Source organism: Carcharhinus amblyrhynchos, chromosome 11 (assembly GCF_965287045.1).
Source record: "Carcharhinus amblyrhynchos chromosome 11, sCarAmb.v2.hapA, whole genome shotgun sequence".
NCBI lineage: Eukaryota > Metazoa > Chordata > Chondrichthyes > Carcharhiniformes > Carcharhinidae > Carcharhinus > Carcharhinus amblyrhynchos.
In genome coordinates, this window is record NC_137334.1 from 62,706,880 (window position 1) to 62,726,530 (window position 19,651).

At 41.3% G+C, this 19,651-nt stretch overlaps 1 protein-coding gene and 1 non-coding gene across 2 annotated transcripts in view; one reads left to right on the top strand and one right to left on the bottom strand.

Moving 5' to 3' along the window:
- The window catches only part of LOC145349727 (secretin receptor-like), a 42,321-nt gene that overhangs the window by 15,107 nt on the left and 7,563 nt on the right, over positions 1-19,651 (top strand). Inside the window, exons 5-10 of the mRNA XM_080198262.1 lie at positions 8,264-8,367; positions 8,530-8,627; positions 10,534-10,666; positions 13,524-13,677; positions 13,827-13,887; positions 14,820-14,889. Coding sequence (XP_080054388.1) covers positions 8,264-8,367; positions 8,530-8,627; positions 10,534-10,666; positions 13,524-13,677; positions 13,827-13,887; positions 14,820-14,889 — 620 coding nt within the window. The remainder of the gene's footprint in view (positions 1-8,263; positions 8,368-8,529; positions 8,628-10,533; positions 10,667-13,523; positions 13,678-13,826; positions 13,888-14,819; positions 14,890-19,651) is intronic.
- Positions 15,917-15,988, bottom strand: trnay-gua (transfer RNA tyrosine (anticodon GUA)). Its single transcript has one exon. It is a non-coding gene; the product is annotated as a tRNA-Tyr (tRNA).

Genomic DNA, 19,651 nt, shown 5'->3' on the forward strand with positions numbered 1-19,651 from the left:
CTCTCCACCTCTATCCTATCCATCCCATTCATCATCTTATACGTCTCAATGAGATCTCCCCTCATTCTTCTAAACTCTAATGAGTACAAGCCTAATTTATTCAGCCTCTCCTCATAGCTCAACCCCCTCAACTCCGGCATCAGCCTAGTAAACCTCCTCTGCACTCCCTCCAAGGCCAAAATATCCTTGCGTAAGTACGGCGCCCAAAACTGCACACAGTACTCCAGCTGCGGCCTCACCAATGCCCTATATAGCCGCAGCAAGACCTCCCTACTTTTATATTCAATCCCCCGCGCGATGAAAGCCAGCATCCCATTCGCCTTCCTGACCACCTGCTGCACCTGCAAGCTGGGTTTTTGCGACTCATGCACAAGGACCCCGAGGTCCCTCTGCACCGTCGCCTGCTGCAGTTTTTCTCCACGTAAGTAATAATCCTTCCTACCATTATTCCTACCAAAGTGGACCACCTCGCACCTCGTTCTCAGAAGACTAAGGAAATTTGGCATTCAGCTACGACCCTCACCAACATTTACAGACGCACCACAGAAAGCATTCTTTCTTGTTGTATCACAACAAGGAGTATGGCTCCTGCTCTGCCCAAGACCGCAAGAAACTACAAAAGATCATGATTGTAGCCCAATCCATCACGCAAACCAGCCTCCCATCCCTTGACTCTATCTACACTTCCTGCTACCTTGGCAAAGCAGCCAGCATAATTCAGGACCCCACACACCCTGGACATTCTCTCTTTCACCTTCTTCCACCAGGAAAAAGATGTATAAGTCTGAGATGACATACCAATCGACTCAAGAACAACTTCTTCCTTGTTACCATCAGACTTTTGAATGGACCTACCATGCATTATGTTGATCTTTCTCTACACCCTAGCTATGACTGTAACACTACATTCTACACTCTCTCGTTTCCTTCTCTATGAATGGTATGCTATGTCTGTATAGCACGTAAAAAACAATACTTTTCACTGTATCCCAATACAGGTGACAATAATAAATCCCAGAGATACCCAAGGGTGTCCTGTGAGGCCATCTGTAGTCTTGCCCACTACCGGTCAGCAGCCTTCTGCCAGCTGTATGACATTCACTGGGATAGCACAGTATAAGAGCTCCAGGCCAGACAAATCTATTGTCAAGGCAGCACCAAAGGATTGCACAGGGGCGGTGAGAAATAATGAATGGAATACTGAATAGTTTGGTAGCTAAAGTTGATTTGGAATGTTATTTTGATCATTTTGGTTCTGCCTTTTATTGCAGCAGTGTGGCTAAGAGGACACCATGATGACATGAAGAATGCAGAGCCACGTGCATGCAGAATAGTATCTGCTGCACTTAGGGCAATCCAGCAATGCCTATGAACCCCATGGCTCTGAGGTCTTGGCTTGCCTGGTCCTGGCCAAAGTTGCGCATCCTTGCAAAGAGCACAGCAGTCACCTTTCTGATGCATTAATGTGCAGCAGACTGAGAGATGCCACAGACTTCACCCCTATAGCCCTGAAAGGAGCCCCTAGTCCAGGGCACTGTCACCTTCAGGACTACAAGCAGCAAGCAGGTGGTCTCCCAGTCCAGATGGCACCATCTCCTCCATAACCTGGCACGTTGTCGATCCTTCCTCAGGACAACTGCAGTCCCAGCATATACTGGTTCCCGATCATCTGTAGGTAGTTCATTCTCCGCTCATAAACCGGTGCCTGTAACTGACACCACTCAGCAACCTCCCTGTGTGCTGCAGCATCTGGCAGCTCAGGCAGGCCCTGTCAGCCCTGCCTTCTCAGAGTGCTGCTCCAGTCTATGTGTAGTCTCATATTGACGTGGACGTCCTCTCTTCTAGCCAATAGCTATAAGCATCACTGCCAACTCAACTGGCTCCATGATAATATCAATCCAAAAACTGAGATGGAAGAAATGGGAAGAGAGCAATGAGGAGTCCTGTCAAAGCCCTGTCCCATTGCTTAATCAAGACAAATCAATGGCAGCCTTTCCCTTCTGTGAGCTTCTTTCCGCTGAACTCCACTCCCTTACTCTTACCCACACTGGCTATGAGCCCATACCAGCCATTCCCAACTCCGTGTATTGGTTAGGTGTTACCTCAGATAGACTTAGTGGCCCTTAGGACCCTCCAAGAGTGAGGACTGAGAGCACGTGTGTCAACTGTCTGGTCCTGTGAGCAGACATCCTGGGGGTGGAGGGCAATGGGGGTGCTGCTGCAACAATACTTGTTGGATCAGGGCTCTGTCCTGAGATGTGTAACCTTTGCTCCTTGCATTGGGTGTACAACCTCTTACCTCTCTCAGATAAAGCTGGGTGCAAGCCATGAAGTAAAAAGATTGTGGGGGGGGGGGCACATCTCCAGGTTCCATGCTTGAGTCCCACCATGGTTGATGGTAAATGATCCTGTGGAAGGCATGGGTGAGCTGATAAATTTGGGTTCCTCCTGTGACCTACTTGTCTCGGTCACTAATTTGGTAATTCACAAACCTAGAGAAATGTTGTGGAGTTCCAGGCTCAAATCCCACCATGGTAGGCAGTCAAATTTGAATGATCTAAAAGAAACCTCCCATGGCCTAGTGGTTTGGTCATTAGATTGGTAATCCATAAGCCTAGAGCTGGGGTTGCAAGCTTCAATCCCACCGTGGTAGGCAGTCAAATTTGAATTTATAAAATCCTCCTCTGGCCTGCATGGGTAAGTTGATTATTTTCTAGCCTCCAGATTAAACTCAACATAATCATCAGCTTTTATCTACATCCCTCTGCTCTCCTCAGTACTGGCTCATTTGAGTCTTCCATTTTGAACATCCAGCCACCCATGCTACCAGCCCTTTTGACCAAGCTTTTGGACAAGAAGCAAGGCTCCTCTGCACCACTCATGTCATACAGCTATGCATTACATCCTGAGGGTGGGGGAGATATGTTAATAGCGTTGTTGTCCTCTCAGTCTCAAGGTTCTCTCCCTTCATCGAGTGAATCATAATCCTCTATAATTGTACCCCTCAGTGACTGGTTGACCTGGAGTAGTTATCAACACCGCCTTGGAATATTACCACTGACTTCTATCCTAACTTGGTGGCTACTTCCACTCCGACTCCCTTCCAAATACCACCCCAGATAGGCATTCCCTCGCAGAAAGGTGATCAAAACTGCAGGAGGGCACATAAATGCTACCCTCCCCACTGAGCACTGCACTCATGGCCCGCTGAAGACTGCACCAGGCTAGAGTCCAACCCCATTCTCAAGACCGGAGGGCTAGATTAGATCAAAGTTGACCTCCCCCACCCACCATCCTTCCCAACACCCGACACTCAACGTCTCACCCCCAGACCTGACTTGGATTTACCTGGGTCCTCCATAGTCACTCTGGTGCTCCTCTCCATTGGACTTCCTGGTGGGTAATAGCAACCTGTGTGCTCATCTCTAATATCCCCCTCTGTACTGAGGTTGCCAAATTCACATTTTTATAGAGCTGTTGTAAACCATGCCAGCATGATGTCACTCTGGCAGGGTTTGAATATTCAATGAGGCTGGATGTCACAGTGGGATAGCTTGCTCATGATATGTTAAATTAAGAACATGAGATTCCCGACTTTCCTGGGTGGAAACCTCATTATGTCACCGGTGAGGGATGTGGAAAATTGGAAAATGAGATCTCACCAGTGAGATTTTCATTTTCTGACTCTCAGGAGGTTTTGGCCCCGTGTCACTGTTTATATTAATGTAGGTTCAAAATCCCATCCAATGAGTTACATCCCCATTCTGCTTCTTATGTACACACCAGTTTCTCAGCAATCCCAGATAACATTCCAACTGGTTTGTGTCTACCTTTTAAAGTTAATTCCTAGTTCATGAATTACTGTAAATCCTCACCTCATTCTAGGAATGATTGCTGCTCCTATCGCTGCCAAACTTTTCAAGGCTGATTACACATATTCTTACTGCTTGATTGTTGCTGCTTCTCTCCTGCGCTGTGCCATGTGCTATGGGCAACTGATTTTGTGATCTAATGGTACTTTTTGCCAGATCAGGGATTCTTACATTTGGTACAAAGTAAGAAGCCAAGTTCTTTAACAGAACAGGATCAGTAGAGAGGCAAACTCATAAATCTCTGTGAATGGGGAATAGGGATTGTGTGAAACAAAATATAGCCAAATCTGCAGAATAATTGTACAAAGCTACAGTTTTAAGAACACCATCTCTGCAACATAATAGAGCTTGGCACCATTCTCATTTCAGTGGAACAATTTCCAAGGGTTCTATTTGGCAGAAGTTCCACTTGAACCCAGAGCTAGAGATTCTGGCAGCAATATTGCTGGTAATCTGCTGTCCCAGAGACAATTAGCAATTAAGAAAGATAATAATGAATTGTGAACTATTCAGGAAAACTTCATTTGTGGAAGTCTGAATATATCCAAAGGACACACATTTTGTGATAACAGGTGCTGATAATTTTAGAGGATTATCTATGTTCATTAATTTACTTTAGAATGTACTAAAAACATTCAGGATTGTCCTTATTTCAAGGACAGCTGAGGACTCTCATCAACTATATAACTTCCAGATAAAAAAAATTGATGTTGAAATGTCTACCTGTAGTGGATAAACAATAATAAAAATAAACATGAGAATGGAGTTAACACTTTATTATAAATGAAAATCACACATTTTAAAACATTTGCCCTCAGTTGCCTAATCAATAAAGATGAGGGTCAAAATTCTTTGGTCTTGCATGCCCTGCTACCAAAGTCAGCGAGAACAGAGAATTTGTCGCTCAGCTAAATCTCAGTTCACTACAGCGGGACCGGAGAATTTCAGCTGTGGGTAAAGTTGGAGAACTTCACCCAAAGTAGGTTATTCAACACTATTCCAGAGTGAATTGCTAAAGAATGTCTTCCTCCTTTTTTCCCCAGATCCTATTCAATGGCACTTTCTGACACATCAAAGACAAGGGGGCAGATTTTCAATGTATGACCCATGTGTGAAACTGCTGTTTCAGATCAACTGCCCTTTATAATAATTTGCTGATTTTCACTTCTATTGATTTCAATTTTGGCGGGTGGGGGTTGGGAAATACTGGGTCCCCTGCCACAGTTTCCTGATCAATGGTCAAATAGTCTTTAATTTTTTAAGAAGAAAGAGCTGGCATTTACACAGTTCTTTTGATGGCCTCATCATGACCCTTCAATTAACCCGTCAATTAACCATCAATCTTTGATTTGATGTGCAGTCACTGCTGTAACAAAGGAGACGTGAGAGCCAATTCTTGAACAAAGTTACACAAATAATAATGGATAAACAAGATTGTGCATTTTAGGTGCTGTTTGAAAGATAAATGTTGACCAGATCACCAGGACAATTGTTCTGCTCTTATTCTGAAAGTGTTTTGGAATCATTACACCCATCTGAGAGGGAAGATGGGTCCTCAGTTTAATGTCTCTTCAGAGAGGCAACATCTGGAGTCCACTTAAGTACCAGCCTATTAAACTGTTGTGGGAAAATCACCGCTCAGAATCAGATCTAAGACTCAACACGCAGTTATATCGGACAAAGCTTTGGGGGAATAACTGGGCTGTCTGCAGTGCATGCAGTCACCTTCTCAACTTTAAAATGGCAGTTGAGCATCTTTTGCACATTTTCAAATAAAGGACATGTATGGACATTAGCCGTTAGCACATTGTTATGCGTAGTGTACACAAGTACGGATATTGGCAGTTAAAACATAGTTATACGTAGAGTAGATACATTTATGCGTTTATGCCCCCTTTCAATGACTGATCTCGTTACCAAAATTTATTGTTTTGGCTTTGCTTTATTTCAAGCTAAGGTGCCTCAAGATCTGATCTATTTCCTGCAGTAATGCAGTAACTAACAGGCTTTAACTCTTGGTTGTGCAATGTCTGTGCCCAAGTCAGTACATCTTAATGTATTTTCCCAGAGTCCATTATGTGCCAGGTAACCACCTTATGGCCTTTAATTTTAATTTTACTCCAACAACTCCCGTTTTTGGTCAAGATTATGATCTAATAATCCGATGGACCAGCAATACCAGCATTGTGGGTCTGGCAATTGATATGCCTGACCCGTAACCATCAGGTCACGTGTTCACAGGTAGATGTCCACCTTCTCATCCTTTCCTTTATCGTCATCGTCCTTGGTGTCGTTGGGAATTCCCAGCAGATGTTCTTCTTCGGATGCTGGAGACTGAAACAAAAACTGAAAATGTTGGAAAATCTCAGCAAGTCTGACAACATCTGTGGAGAGAAAATAGAGTCAATGTTTTGAGTCTGGATGACCCTTCATCAGAGCTGAAATGTTGGCTCTGTTCTCATCATGGATGCTGTCAGGTCTGCTGAGGTTTTCCAGCATTTTCTGTTCCTGTCATAATTATAAAGATCTACATGCGTTCCCCTCCTGATTCTACTAAACTCCAGTGAATACAAAGTAACTGACTCAAGCTGTCTTCAAATGTCAATCTTCTCATCTCAGGAATTGTAAGAACATAAGAACATAAGAAATAGGAGCAGGAGTAGGCCATCTAGCCCTTCGAGCCTGCCCCACCATTCAATAAGATCATGGCTGATCTGAAGTGGATCAGTTCCACTTTCCCACCTTCTCCCCATAACCCTTAATTTCCTTGTCTATTAGAAATCTATCTACCCGTGACTTAAACATATTCGACGAGGTAGCCTCCACCACTTCAATGGGCAGAAAGTTCCAGAGATTCACCACCCTTTGAGTGAAGAAGTTCCTCCTCAACTCTGTTCTAAACTGCCCCCCCCCCCCTATTTTGAGGCTGCGCCCTTTAGTTCTGGTTTCCTTTCTAAGTGGAAAGAATCTCTCTACCTCTACCCTATCTAGCCCCTTCATTATCTTGTAAGTCTCTATAAGATCCCCCCTCAACCTTCTAAACTCTAACGAGTACAGGCCCAGTCTATTTAATCTCTCCTCATAAGCTAACCCCCTCATCTCCGGTATCAGCCTGATGAACATTCTCTGTACTCCCTCCAAGGCTAATATATCCTTACGCAAATAAGGGAACCAAAACTGCACACAGTACTCCAGTTGCAGCCTCACCAGTACCCTGTACAGTTGCAGCAAGACCTCCCTGCTTTTATATTCTATCCCCCTCGCGATAAAGGCTAACATTCCATTCACCTTCTTGATCACCTGCTGCACCTGCAGACTGAGTTTTTGTGATTCGTGCACAAGGACCCCCAGGTCCCTCTGCACAGTAACGTGCTGCAACTTTTCACCCTTCAAATAATATTCCTTCCTACTATTATTTCTACCAAAGTGAAATCAGTCTGGTAAACCTTCTCTATACTCCTACTAGAACAAGAACATCCTTGCCCAGGTAATGAGACCAAAACTGCACATAATATTCCAGGTGTGGCCTCACCAAGGTCCTATATAATTGCAGTAAGACATCCTTACTCCTGCATTTGAATCCTCTTGACATGAAAGTGAACATACCATTTGCCTTTTTTTTACTGCCTGTTGCACATGCATGCTTACCTTCCGTGACTGGTGTATAAGGACACCTAGGTTTTGTTGCACATCCCCTTCTCCTAATTTATAGCTGCTCAGAAAGTAATCTGCCTTCCCATATTTGCTACTGAAGTAGATAACCTGACATTTTTCCAAACTATATTGCATTTGCCATTCAATTGTCCACTCACTCAACTTGACCAACTCATACTGAAGGATCTCTGCATCCACCTCACAATTCACCCTCCCACCCAGTTTTGTGCCATCTGCAAATTTGGAGATATTACATTTAGTTCTCACATCTAAATCATTAATATATATAGTGAATAGCTGAGGTCCTAGCACCAATTGCTGTGGTTCCCCACTAGTAACTGCCTGCTATCAGAAAGAGACCCACTTACTCCTCTTTGTCTCATGTCTGTCAACCAGTTTTATATCCACCTCAATACATTACCCTCAATCACATGCACTTTCATCTTACATTCTAATGTCTTTGTGGAATTTGTTGAAAGCCTTCTGAAAGTCCAAATAAACCACATCCACTGGATCCACCTCATCAACTCTACTAGTTATATCCTCAAACAATTCCAATAGATTTGTCAAGCATGATTTCTCTTTCAAAAAGAGTTTTCCTCTGTGCTTACATGTTATTCCCCAAAGAAATGAGCACACTTGAAGGTTGATTGGGTTACCTATGGTGGTTTGTATTTCCAATGCCTTACCTTAAACATTCGATAAACTGATCAATATCAATTTGTAACTTTTGCCAGGTTTTGTTTATCGAAACTGCACAAGTGAGGGCTGGTCTGATATATTCCCTGGGTATGAAACAGCTTGTGGATATGATAGGAATGATACCACAAAAATTGTCAAGGTATGTATGCAGTTACATAGATGTAACAGAGTGAACATCCCCCCACCCCTTTAAAATTTATTTGCCTAATAAATAAAATTTATTAGGCAAATAAATTATTTAAAACATGGTATATATAGTTGAATGTTTTTTTAAATGGAATTTATTTGTATTTCTATAAAGAGACCATTCTACATGAATGTGAAAATTGTGTACACAGTGGGATACAGCACATCCTTCGTATCCCTGTCCATAGCTGTAGCAATCCTGGGCTTATTTCGGTGAGTGCAACTTCAGCAGTATTGTATTAATAAAAGATTTGTCTAGTTGAGAAAAGAGGCATGTTGAAGCTTTTCATCTTGCATTCATCAGGACATTACACAAGAATACTGATATAGGCGGAAACATTGGATTTGACAAGTAGACTTTCATTGGTGCAAGCATTGCTATGGAGAATGCTCTGAATCACTGACAGTTAACTAACTAAATTTCAAAGAACTCTCTGAAATTTAAACCAGGCAGTTTGATCATGATTAGTCAAGGCACTGCCCTGAGGAATAAGTCAGCGAATGACTTCCACTTATTGTCTAGCTGAAACAGAGGCAATGTGTACGCATGCTCTTTCTGTCTGCAAAAAATAGGGTCCTGTATATTAATATTTGTAGCTTGCAGTACACACAAATGCAAGCCCCACTGATACTATTAAATTGTTTGTCGCCATAATTCTTAACACACTGAGGATTATTTAGCAAATGTTGTCCACTTGTGGAATCGCATCCAATATTAGACATTGTGATTTAAGTCTTACAAGCATGGGCTGGTTTGCTATGGTCTATACCTTGCCCATTGTGAACAGCAGAAGGAATATGCTGTTTATATGATCCGCTAGTCTTTGTGGCATGCAGCATCCATACCAAGCATTACACTGGCAGTGAAATTCATACACCATGTTACTCATTTGTGTGATAGGCAGAGCGTTTTTTTGGTTTCACAGCAGCACCCTGTTAGTGGTGAATACCATTCATGTTGCTCCTGCAATGTAGCAGCATGAAACAGATAGTTTCATCTGTTGTCCAAATTATTGAGACAACTTGCCTTTCCTAGGTTGTCTGAGGTAGACCAGGCACTTGTCAGATCAGAAGATGACAGTATCCATGAATTTGCACAATGTACAGCACAAAATGGTCCAATCAGGGTGGCACGGTGGCACAGTGGTTAGCACTGCTGCCTCACAGCGCCAGGGATTTGGGTTTGATTCCCAGCTTGGATCACAGTGTGGAGTTTGCACATTCTCTCCATGTCTGCCTGGGTTTCCTCCGGGTGCTCTGGTTTCTTCCCATAATCTGAAAGACATGCTGATTAGGTGCATTGGCCATGCTAAATTCTCCCTCAGTGTATCTGAACAAGCACCAGAGTGTGGCAGATAAGGTATTTTCACAGTAACTTCATTGCACTGTTAATGTAAGCTGACATGTAACTAATAATTAAACACGTAAATAAATAATAATCAGGGTTTCCACCATGTCGCAGGATGTTTTTAATGCATCCTGTTCCAAACTCAAGCTCACATGGTAAAAAAATGGCTCCGGTCCTCTTGACAAGACTTCAAACAAGACCAATCTTAGAACATCTGGAACAGTAAGAATCCCAACATGTATGTTGGCCAGTGAAAGTCGACTCACGTGATCAGCGTGAACCAATTATATTCCAAAACCAAAAACAGAAAGTTACCCTGACAATAGATTTTCATTTTCTTCATTTGTCTCTATAGCCAGGCCAAGAAAATAAAAAATAAGATAGATGTAATAAAACAATTTAAGCAGTTTACTTACTAATTCCGTATGTACTCTGGCAAGCTCAACAACATCAGCCTAATATTATCCAACTCTTTTTTCTGGTTCTTTCCTTCACCCTTTGAAACGAGTGACCCCCCTTACCCATCCCTTTCCGTTCAGTCCTTTGTGTCCTTGGCTTCTCTATAGAATCAATGTACTTGTCTTCCATTCTAGAAGGCACATACTTATAAATCAAACTGCACTCTCCTTCCTGCTGCCTAGTCATTCACTGGGACATTCATAATGCTTTGTGTAATCTGATGTTATTTTAAAATACATACAGAATGATAGATCAATTTAAGTTGTCTAAATATGGAACTAATATAACCAAAACATGTTGCATATTTTCTAGGAAGCTTCACTGTACCAGGAATTATATTCATATGCATTTGTTTGTGTCGTATATTCTTCGCACAATTTCCATCTTCATAAAAGACAGTGTCCTGTTTTCCAGTGATGACCTCCAGCACTGTAATTCATACTCGGTAATTATTTCATTGCATATTGAAAGTGATAATTATTTGTATGGATCATTCTAAAATTTCAAATTTTCTTAAAATATCCACGTGTTTATAAATATGTCAGTCGAAGACATGATATAGAAAATCGGCAGGAACCATACACCTGGACCTGAAATTTTCCATTACAGTGCTTAATCATTGGTTAAGTAATTGAGCATATGACATTGGGCAATATGTCTTGTGTGATCAAATGCATTGATGACAGTTTTGTGTTTGCTAGTTTTAGTCGAATGGAAGTGTAAGGGTACCTTATCAGAAACTGGAAGGTATATTGTGAAGCCAGACTGGACCACAACAATTTTCTATTAGTTGTTTCACTCCAGACATGATTATACTGACACACTGGGGAGCTATGATCAAAAACAAACTTTATTTAACAACACAGTTTAATAATAACAAATGAATTAGCTTAATCTTGAACAATTGAACAATTCTTACATAAGAACATAAGAACATAAGAAATAGGAGCAGGAGTAGGCCATCTAGCCCTTCGAGCCTGCCCCGCCATTCAATAAGATCATGGCTGATCTGTCGTGGCTCAGTTCCACTTTCCCGCCCTCTCCCCATAACCCTTCATCCCCTCTCTTATCAAAAACCCATCAACCCGCGTCTTAAAAATATTTAGCGAGGCAGCCTCCACCACTTCAACGGGCAGAGAATTCCAGAGATTCACCACCCTTTGAGTGAAGAAGTTCCTCCTCAACTCCGTTCTAAACCGCTCCCCCTTTATCTTGAGGCTGTGCCCCCTAGTCCTACTGTCTTTTTTGAGCGGGAAGAGTCTCTCCACCTCTATCCTATCCATCCCATTCATCATCTTATACGTCTCAATGAGATCCCCCCTCATTCTTCTAAACTCCAACGAGTACAAGCCTAGTTTATTCAGCCTCTCCTCATAGCTCAACCCCCTCAACTCCGGTATCAGCCTAGTAAACCTCCTCTGCACTCCCTCCAAGGCCAAAATATCTTTGCGCAGGTGTGGCGCCCAAAACTGCACACAGTACTCCAGCTGCGGCCTCACCAATGCCCTATACAGCTGCAGCAAGACCTCCCTACTTTTAAACATGGTGAAACACAATTCTTAACTGCTAATCTATTAGTGTGAATCCTAATCAAGCAATATTTCTCATAGAGTCAAACCACTCTTTAAAATTAGTTAGCAAAAGGTAGACATACCCGCTTGTCTTAGTTAACAGTTCTGGGGTTTTCAGAACACCTCTGGAGGGAGAGAGAGACAGAGAGAGACACTATTTTCTTCTGGCAGTCCAGGCAGCAACTCCTTATATTTTAAAATGAAATTGACGTTCTTTCTTCCCTGCAAACATAGCTCTTCCCATTAATCACAAGACACTGTTCCTGTCAATCAGCCTAAGCAAAACTCACAAAAATCTGCAGACCTAGTCTAAAATCCCAGGAAAACCTAAATAAACAAGGTGCTCATTAACTCTACAAAATAACACATTCCTAGCTAAAATCAGTTCTTAGAATCTGTTGCATACTTATCAGACAAATCAATTCTTGTAACAAAACACTGCCTCTTAAAACAATTCCACCTTAAGTACAAAATATAGCAAAATAGTACAGTATCAGCAAAGTAGATGTCTGTAAATATTGGTGGTGTCAGAAGAAAATGCTGACAGACATTTGTACCGAGGACTGTTCCTACTTTTCAAAAGAAAGAGTTGTTGAAGTGGAGAAAAACTAATTTAACTAGGTCAGTTCTGAATGTGGGTATTTGTTAATGATAAACCCGTGTAGCCTCCTACAACAAGAGAGTCACATGAGAGATAGATACTTTGCAGGCATTATTGTGGGCAGAATGGGAAAATTTGAGGCCATTCTCTAAATTTTCCCATCCTGTCCATGACAATTCCTACCACTGGCAGGACTGGAAAATCCCACTCTTTTTAACAACATCATTACCAACAATATTTCTTGTATTTCTCTCTCCCTGGAGTGAAAATTCTGCTGCCTGTGAGTTGCTACCTAGAAGCTAGAGGCAAGCAGTGTTTTTTATCTAACTCTCAAGGTGTGTGAAATTTCCTGGACTGGAAAGTCCCAGCATTTTAGTTCAACATCCAAAAGGCTAATTCACAGCTTTTTCAGTGTTAAAAAGCTGCAAAATCCAGCATTACATGAGCATACTTTCTTTCTGTGCCAAGCCTAGAACAGTGTGAATGTTTGTGGAGGTTACTTGATTTGGAACAGTATACTTGGCAGTTGGGGTTTATGTAATATTATGGTGTTCTCTTGTATTTGGTAAAAGTTAAGCTATTTTTTCTTATTATAGTGTAACTGTGTTCTTAAATAAACTTTGTTTGGTAAGAGCTTCCTAGTGGGTCACTTGAATCTTACCTGGAGTGCTCACACCTTATGCTCACCCGTACCAAATTCAAACGTAAAAACTTAGGATCTAGGCTATCTTCATCAAACACCTTGGAGTTTCTGGCCGGAATCATAACAAAAGACATACCTTCATATTGGCTGGAGTTATGCTACACCTGGTGAAAACCACAAGTTGCCTCAAATTATATTCTGCTGGTAATCTCTCATAATTTGGTGACAGTGCTCCTGCAAACCAGATTGCTGATTGGCTCCCAATATGCACATTATTCCTCTGAATATGTACTGTCAATTTCCTCTAAGATATAATGCTATTTTTACATCTAAACACAAGCTAAACCAAAAGTAATAGTATAAGTGCACAATATATGTCATAGTATAACAGTATGAATGTAAAAGCAGTAAGTTACCTGTTTCTGTACTGAGGAAAGTAAAGACTTGACTTGTGATCTATTGTGTTTCTGTTTACCTTGTTACCCAGGTTGAATGCAAAATTGTTATTGTTTTTTTCCAATACTGTAACATGGCGAATTACAGTTGGCTGCTTGTTGAAGCATCATATCTGCACACAGCTCTGGTGATAACAGTCTTTTTAGAGCAAAAATACTTCTGGAGATACATTATTCTTGGATGGGGTAAGTTTTACTTTAAGAGGCATAAATTACATATATGTTTGTACAATTCTAAACTATTCCTTTTAGTAAGTGTCGTTCTTTCTTCCTGCGGCAAATAATCTGATTTTCCTTTATTTTGTTGAGTTTTTTTTCACATTTTCCACTTTCAGGTGCGCCGGCAGTTTTTATTATACTCTGGTCAATTGCAAGACAGATGTATGAGAATATCGGGTAAGTAATGCTTCTATGATAAATAAAACCTAGATTTAAGAACAATTGTTGCTGTAAAGGAACTTTTCAGGTCATACCTTTACTAAGACTTTCTAAGGCAGATGATATCATTTTTAATGTTAGATATTAGCAGCAAAAATACATATGAACAGGAGTAAAAGTTCCGAAGGTACTATAGCATTCTTATATATGAATATAAAAATGCATGGTAATGACAGAAAACTACAGTGATATAAAGCTGCCAATGCTTTGAATGGGTGAGAAATTATCCTCTGGTATTCCATTAAGATTAGCTGAAAAGGATTACCATGCCCTCTATGAAAATCAATGTTGTCTCCCTCTCGTTTCAACAATTGTTCTTTAATACTGTGGTAACGTGGCCAGTTTGAGAAGTGATCCTTCATGAGTCATGTGACTGGGCTAGAACCAATGGAGAGCTTCCACACAAACCTTGGCCAAGTGGGAGCAGTGCTGCACATCCTTCGGGCTGGAAGCCAGCAGGACAAGTTGTTGGGAGCAGACTCGTGTTGCAAATTCTTTAAGTGTAAATAGTATCTTCTTGTTGAATGAACCTTCTTGTTTTACACCAGCAATACCGAGTTACTAAAAAAACTTTTGCGAATTTAATTATTTTTCTAATTTTGAATCATAAGAATCATGTTCCAGCTTTACTTTAACCATCCATTGATCATGAAGTGTGACGATAAATTAAAGTGATTTGGTACTAATTATAAATTCAGTTCTGCTTTACCTAATCAAATAGTTTGTTCAAATCACAGACAATGTTTGATCATTTTGAATCAAAAGCCAGAACTTTTAAGCCCTTCATGCTGGCAGGATCTTCTGGTCCTACCAATGTGAACAGAGATTTCAGTAGCCCAAGATACAGCACCACTTAAAAGCTTCATCATCTCTTTGTGACCTATCCACAGCTGCTGGGATGTCAATTCTGATGAACAAATATGGTGGATCATTAAAGGACCTTTAACTGGATCTATTTTTGTAAGTATGTTTTAATTAAAGGTGATTTTGAGCTATGTTAAATTATCAGCGTAACTGCCATATTTGAAATAATTTCAGTTTATAAATAAATAATATACCCTAGAAATGTTGAATATTCAGCAATTTGCAAACCAGTGTGGGATGTATGCATTTATTTTCTCAAATGGGCATAGCTTTTAGCAATTTGAGTTAAAAAATCAGTATTGTGCTTAAATAACATTAAGTATCTTAGTAACATTCTGAATTTTATTCAATGATTATAAGATAAAACCCAAATCCAATTTATTACATTCCCATGGAGACCAATAATGTTTAAAAAGAGATTTGAATTCCCAAACTGAATCTCAAAGGATCACACCACAAAATTTCATGTTTTAAGAGTTTTACTGTAACAAACAAACTGATATCAATATCAACTAAATATTAAGTCAGAGGCAACTAATACTGTAAACTATGAAAATGACATCTCTTTGTCTTTTAACACACTCAAAAACCCTATGACGCATTTATGCATTACAACACATTCTCTACAGAATTTCAGCTTTTATAGGAACTGGCCCAAAATTACTTCCAACTTGTTCCTCCCCCCACCATGCTGAGATTTTAGCTACGGAGCCATTGGATATTCTTTCCTTCAGGCTTCTGAAAAATTGCAAACTGACTTTGAGCAGAACAGTTAACTCCCAACCACATCAGTATGAATCTTCCAATGCTCTTCAAGTTTCAAAGATTCCTACTCTTCAACAGAGAATGACCTCTCACTGACATTCAGCTAACATTGAGCTGACTTGAGCTAACAGAGGAAAACAACATTTTTCTCCTCTGCTGGCTGCAGCAGGCTGCTATCCCGATTGCTGAGTCTCTGGGACTCTCTCTCTGTCCAGGAATTTTTAATCAGACTCCTGGAACTCTTTAAGACTACCTGTGGCAAAACCACCTTCTCTACCCTATGTTTTCAGCTGTTAAATCTGGCATGTGGATTTCAATAGCACTTGACCTGAGCCCCCTATCCCCATGATAACACTGTAGGGGGCACCCAGATTTGAACCGGGGACCACTTGACCTACAGTCAAATGTTCTACCACTGAGCTATACCCCCTCAGCCAGGTGGGTGAGTGGAATCAGCTGCTGTCGGTGGTGGTGGAGGCAAATTTGATAGGGTCTTTTAAGAGACTTCTGGATGAATACATGGGACTTAATAGGATTGAGGGTCAACCAGTCATCAAATGATCAATAAAGCACTGACTCCTTGTTAAAAAAAAAATAGGATTGAGGGTTATAGGTAAGCCTAGTAGGTAGGGATATGATCGGTGCAACTTGTCGGCTGAAGGGCCTGTTTGTGCTGTAGTTTTCCCATGTTTTATGGTAACCAGGCCACATTGACTTAATGGTGGGCAGAACTAGCAGGAGGTTAACTAATAGATTGAAAGTTAGTTGGTTCTACCAACTGCCCAAGCTCAGTTCCCAGTAAGTGAGAATCCAAATCATAAAGTCACTTCTACAATCACACACACTGGCATTTCAGTGAAAAGGTCACACATATACCTTGGGGGGATAAAATTCTCAAATTAGACATTTTAAACAGAAACAGTGCAATTATTAATAGCAGAATAATTAGTTCTTTTGTCTCAAATGTTTTGTAGTAGTTGTTCATACAGTTTTGGGCAAAATAAATAAAATAAACTACCAATATGCTTGTTAAGTTGACATAAAGGGCATAAAGGGCAAGTTGACATTCAAACTCCAGGGCATAGTTTTGAGGGATGGGGTGCCCCTAAGATGCACTAGAGAATCCCCTTCAGAGCTTTAAAGGTAAGGTTATGCACAGCAATTTTCTGGAGCTGCAGCCTTCCCTTGAGCAATTGTCCTGCACTGGGAACCATCTGAAAAAGTGATTTAAATCACAAACTTCAGAGGTTCTGAGTGGGCATCAATAGTAACTCAGAAAGAGATTGAAGATTTAAAACCTCTTCTAACTTCTGGATAATTATTGTATGTAGACACAGGACTCCCTTGTAACCCAATATCCACCCCACACACTCTATTATTCCACTCATAGCGTCTACCCCACCCCTTAGGGTCTATATCCTCCGACAGGAACTTCCCAACCCACGGGCTTCCCTCAACTCCACGGGGACTCCTCTCCCTCCCCATCTCACCAGGCCCAACTATCATACCTAGCCCAGAGGCTCAGCATTTCCTCCTGAGGTCCCCCTTCCCCCACCAAGGCCTGACACACCCCTTCAACAATCCACCTCAATTGCCTTCCAAATTCCACCCACTTATATGACTCATTTATCTTCTCCATGACCTGACAAGGACTTTTAAACTTCAATGGACCCTTAACTTATCTGGTTTATAGCAGCAAGCACTTTAAAACAAAAGGGGGGAATATGGCCTCCTTTCCTTTGACATAGCTACCCTTCTTTGCTAGGCCCCAGGCATGTACTGCACTAACTCAGATCATTCAGTCTGAGTTGGAAGGTCAGGCGAGATGGGGTGGTGGCTGATTGCTACTCTGAAGAACTTCTGGCCCATTATCTTTGTTTGAATATGTACAATTTCAAAAACAGTCAAACTTCCCACGTCAATTTCATATATTTGTATTCTCTTCTACCATGATGGATTGAGAATTTCCTTGCGGATTCTCCAGATTGGTCACCATAACTTCACTGGAATATCTGTGGAAACCCATTCATGCATCTCTCTGGGATTCTGGTTATTTTCTATCAGAGTTGGTGGTGCCAATCAGGAGAAGTTCTGAGAAAACAGTCAGTAGCAGACGGTTGAGAATTGCCTCAACTTACTGCTTTTCTCTTGTGGCATTGTAGACTGTCAAGTAGAGAGTGTGATGTTTAATAATATCAAAGACAATTTCAGAACTAGCCAAAAAGAGGAAACAAAACTGGTCAATAAATAATGTTCAGTAAATGTGATCAGTATTAATGAATGCAAATGTGTTTAAACACGATAATGACCGTGATGTGGAATATTTGCGTCATATGAAGGATTGGAAGTCTTTGTTGTTTCACAATTGTATTTAGCCCTTTTATATGAATAAAAACATGTATTTTATATGACCTGAATAGTCAGGACCCAGGTAACAGCTCATACTTACATATTTGTTGCCAACAAAATCCCGTAAACAATGGTGGGGAGGGATTTGGGGCACATTATTCAAAAAATTCATACTTAAAATAATTGTTCAATGCCCTGTATATGGTATCATATTGATGTTGGGAACATATGTTAAGAGTTATTGCAATTCACAGGTACACTTATTTACTAATATGATGGTCTCATTTTTCATATATTTAAAATTGTTTAAAAACATTTATTTTTGATGATGCTGTATTTGAGAATGTGAAAGTGATGATCACTAAATAATTTCTCCCCAGTCCATAGAATCTCATTGTACAGAATGAGGTCATTTGGCATCATGACTGGTGCCAGGATACCAGGTGGTGACCTGCATAATTCACTATTTTGTGAGTGCATCCCAGTTGGTCATTAAGGGAATGCAATCTCTTTTATATCATGGTACTTCTCAGCATTGACATGTGGTGCCCAATAAGTAATATGTGTGCAACACGTGGCACCCTGCACCACACATGTGATTTTTCTGTCTGAGGAAATGAAGTGAACTCCCTTAGAGATGGACAGTGAGAGCTTTTGTAAATATCTCTCTCTCTCCACACTGGAAGAGACTGGTATAAAGTTAATAGCCACTATTACCTTCAGAGCTATTGGCAATGAGGTCCATATGCTTCTCGGTGGTTGCACGAGGCTGCATTCAGTGGTAGGTTTCAGGGAAGACATTCTTAATGAAGTTCAGATATCACATGTACATTTCCTCCTTAAGGTTCAGGTAGGATACCTGCTCCCTAAACACATGAGACAGATATTTTATTTTATTATGTTTTATTCCTATATTAGAGGCAAGAGAGTAGTTAGAGGGAAAATTGGTCCTCTTAGGGACAAGAGTGGAGAGTTGTGTATTGAGTCGGAGGGAATGGGGGAGCTCCTGAATGAATACTTTGCGTCGGTATTCACGAAGGAGAGGGGTTCGGAATTGTGCGGTCTCTTGGAGGGAGCGGAGGTTCAGTTGCAGGATATAGTTATTACGAGAGAGGAAGTGCTAGGGCTTTTAGGTAGCGTAAGGACGGATAAAGCTCCGGGGCCTGATGGTATTTATCCCAGGCTGCTTAGGGAGGCGAAAGATGAAATTGCTGGGCCTCTGGCGCACATCTTTGTCTCTTCTTTGGACACAGGTGAGGTCCCAGAAGACTGGAGGGTAGCAAATGTGGTCCCATTGTTCAAAAAAGGTAGTAGGGATAACCCTGGGAATTATAGGCCGGTGAGTTTGACGTCGGTGGTAGGGAAGTTAATGGAAAAAATACTTAGGGGTAGGATGTATGAGCATTTGGAGCGTTGCGATCTGATTAGGGATACGCAACATGGCTTTGTTAGAGGGAGGTCTTGCCTTACGAATCTGGTGGAATTCTTTGAGGAGGTGACAAAAACGGTTGACGATGGGAGAGCCGTTGATGTCATCTATATGGATTTCAGTAAGGCGTTTGACAAAGTCCCTCACGGTAGGCTGGTAGAAAAGGTTAAGGCGCATGGGATACGAGGCCAGGTAGCTAGGTGGATTGAGAACTGGCTGGGAAATAGGAGACAGAGGGTAGTTGTGGAGGGGACCTTGTCGGGCTGGAGGCCAGTGACCAGTGGTGTGCTGCAGGGCTCAGTACTGGGACCTCTC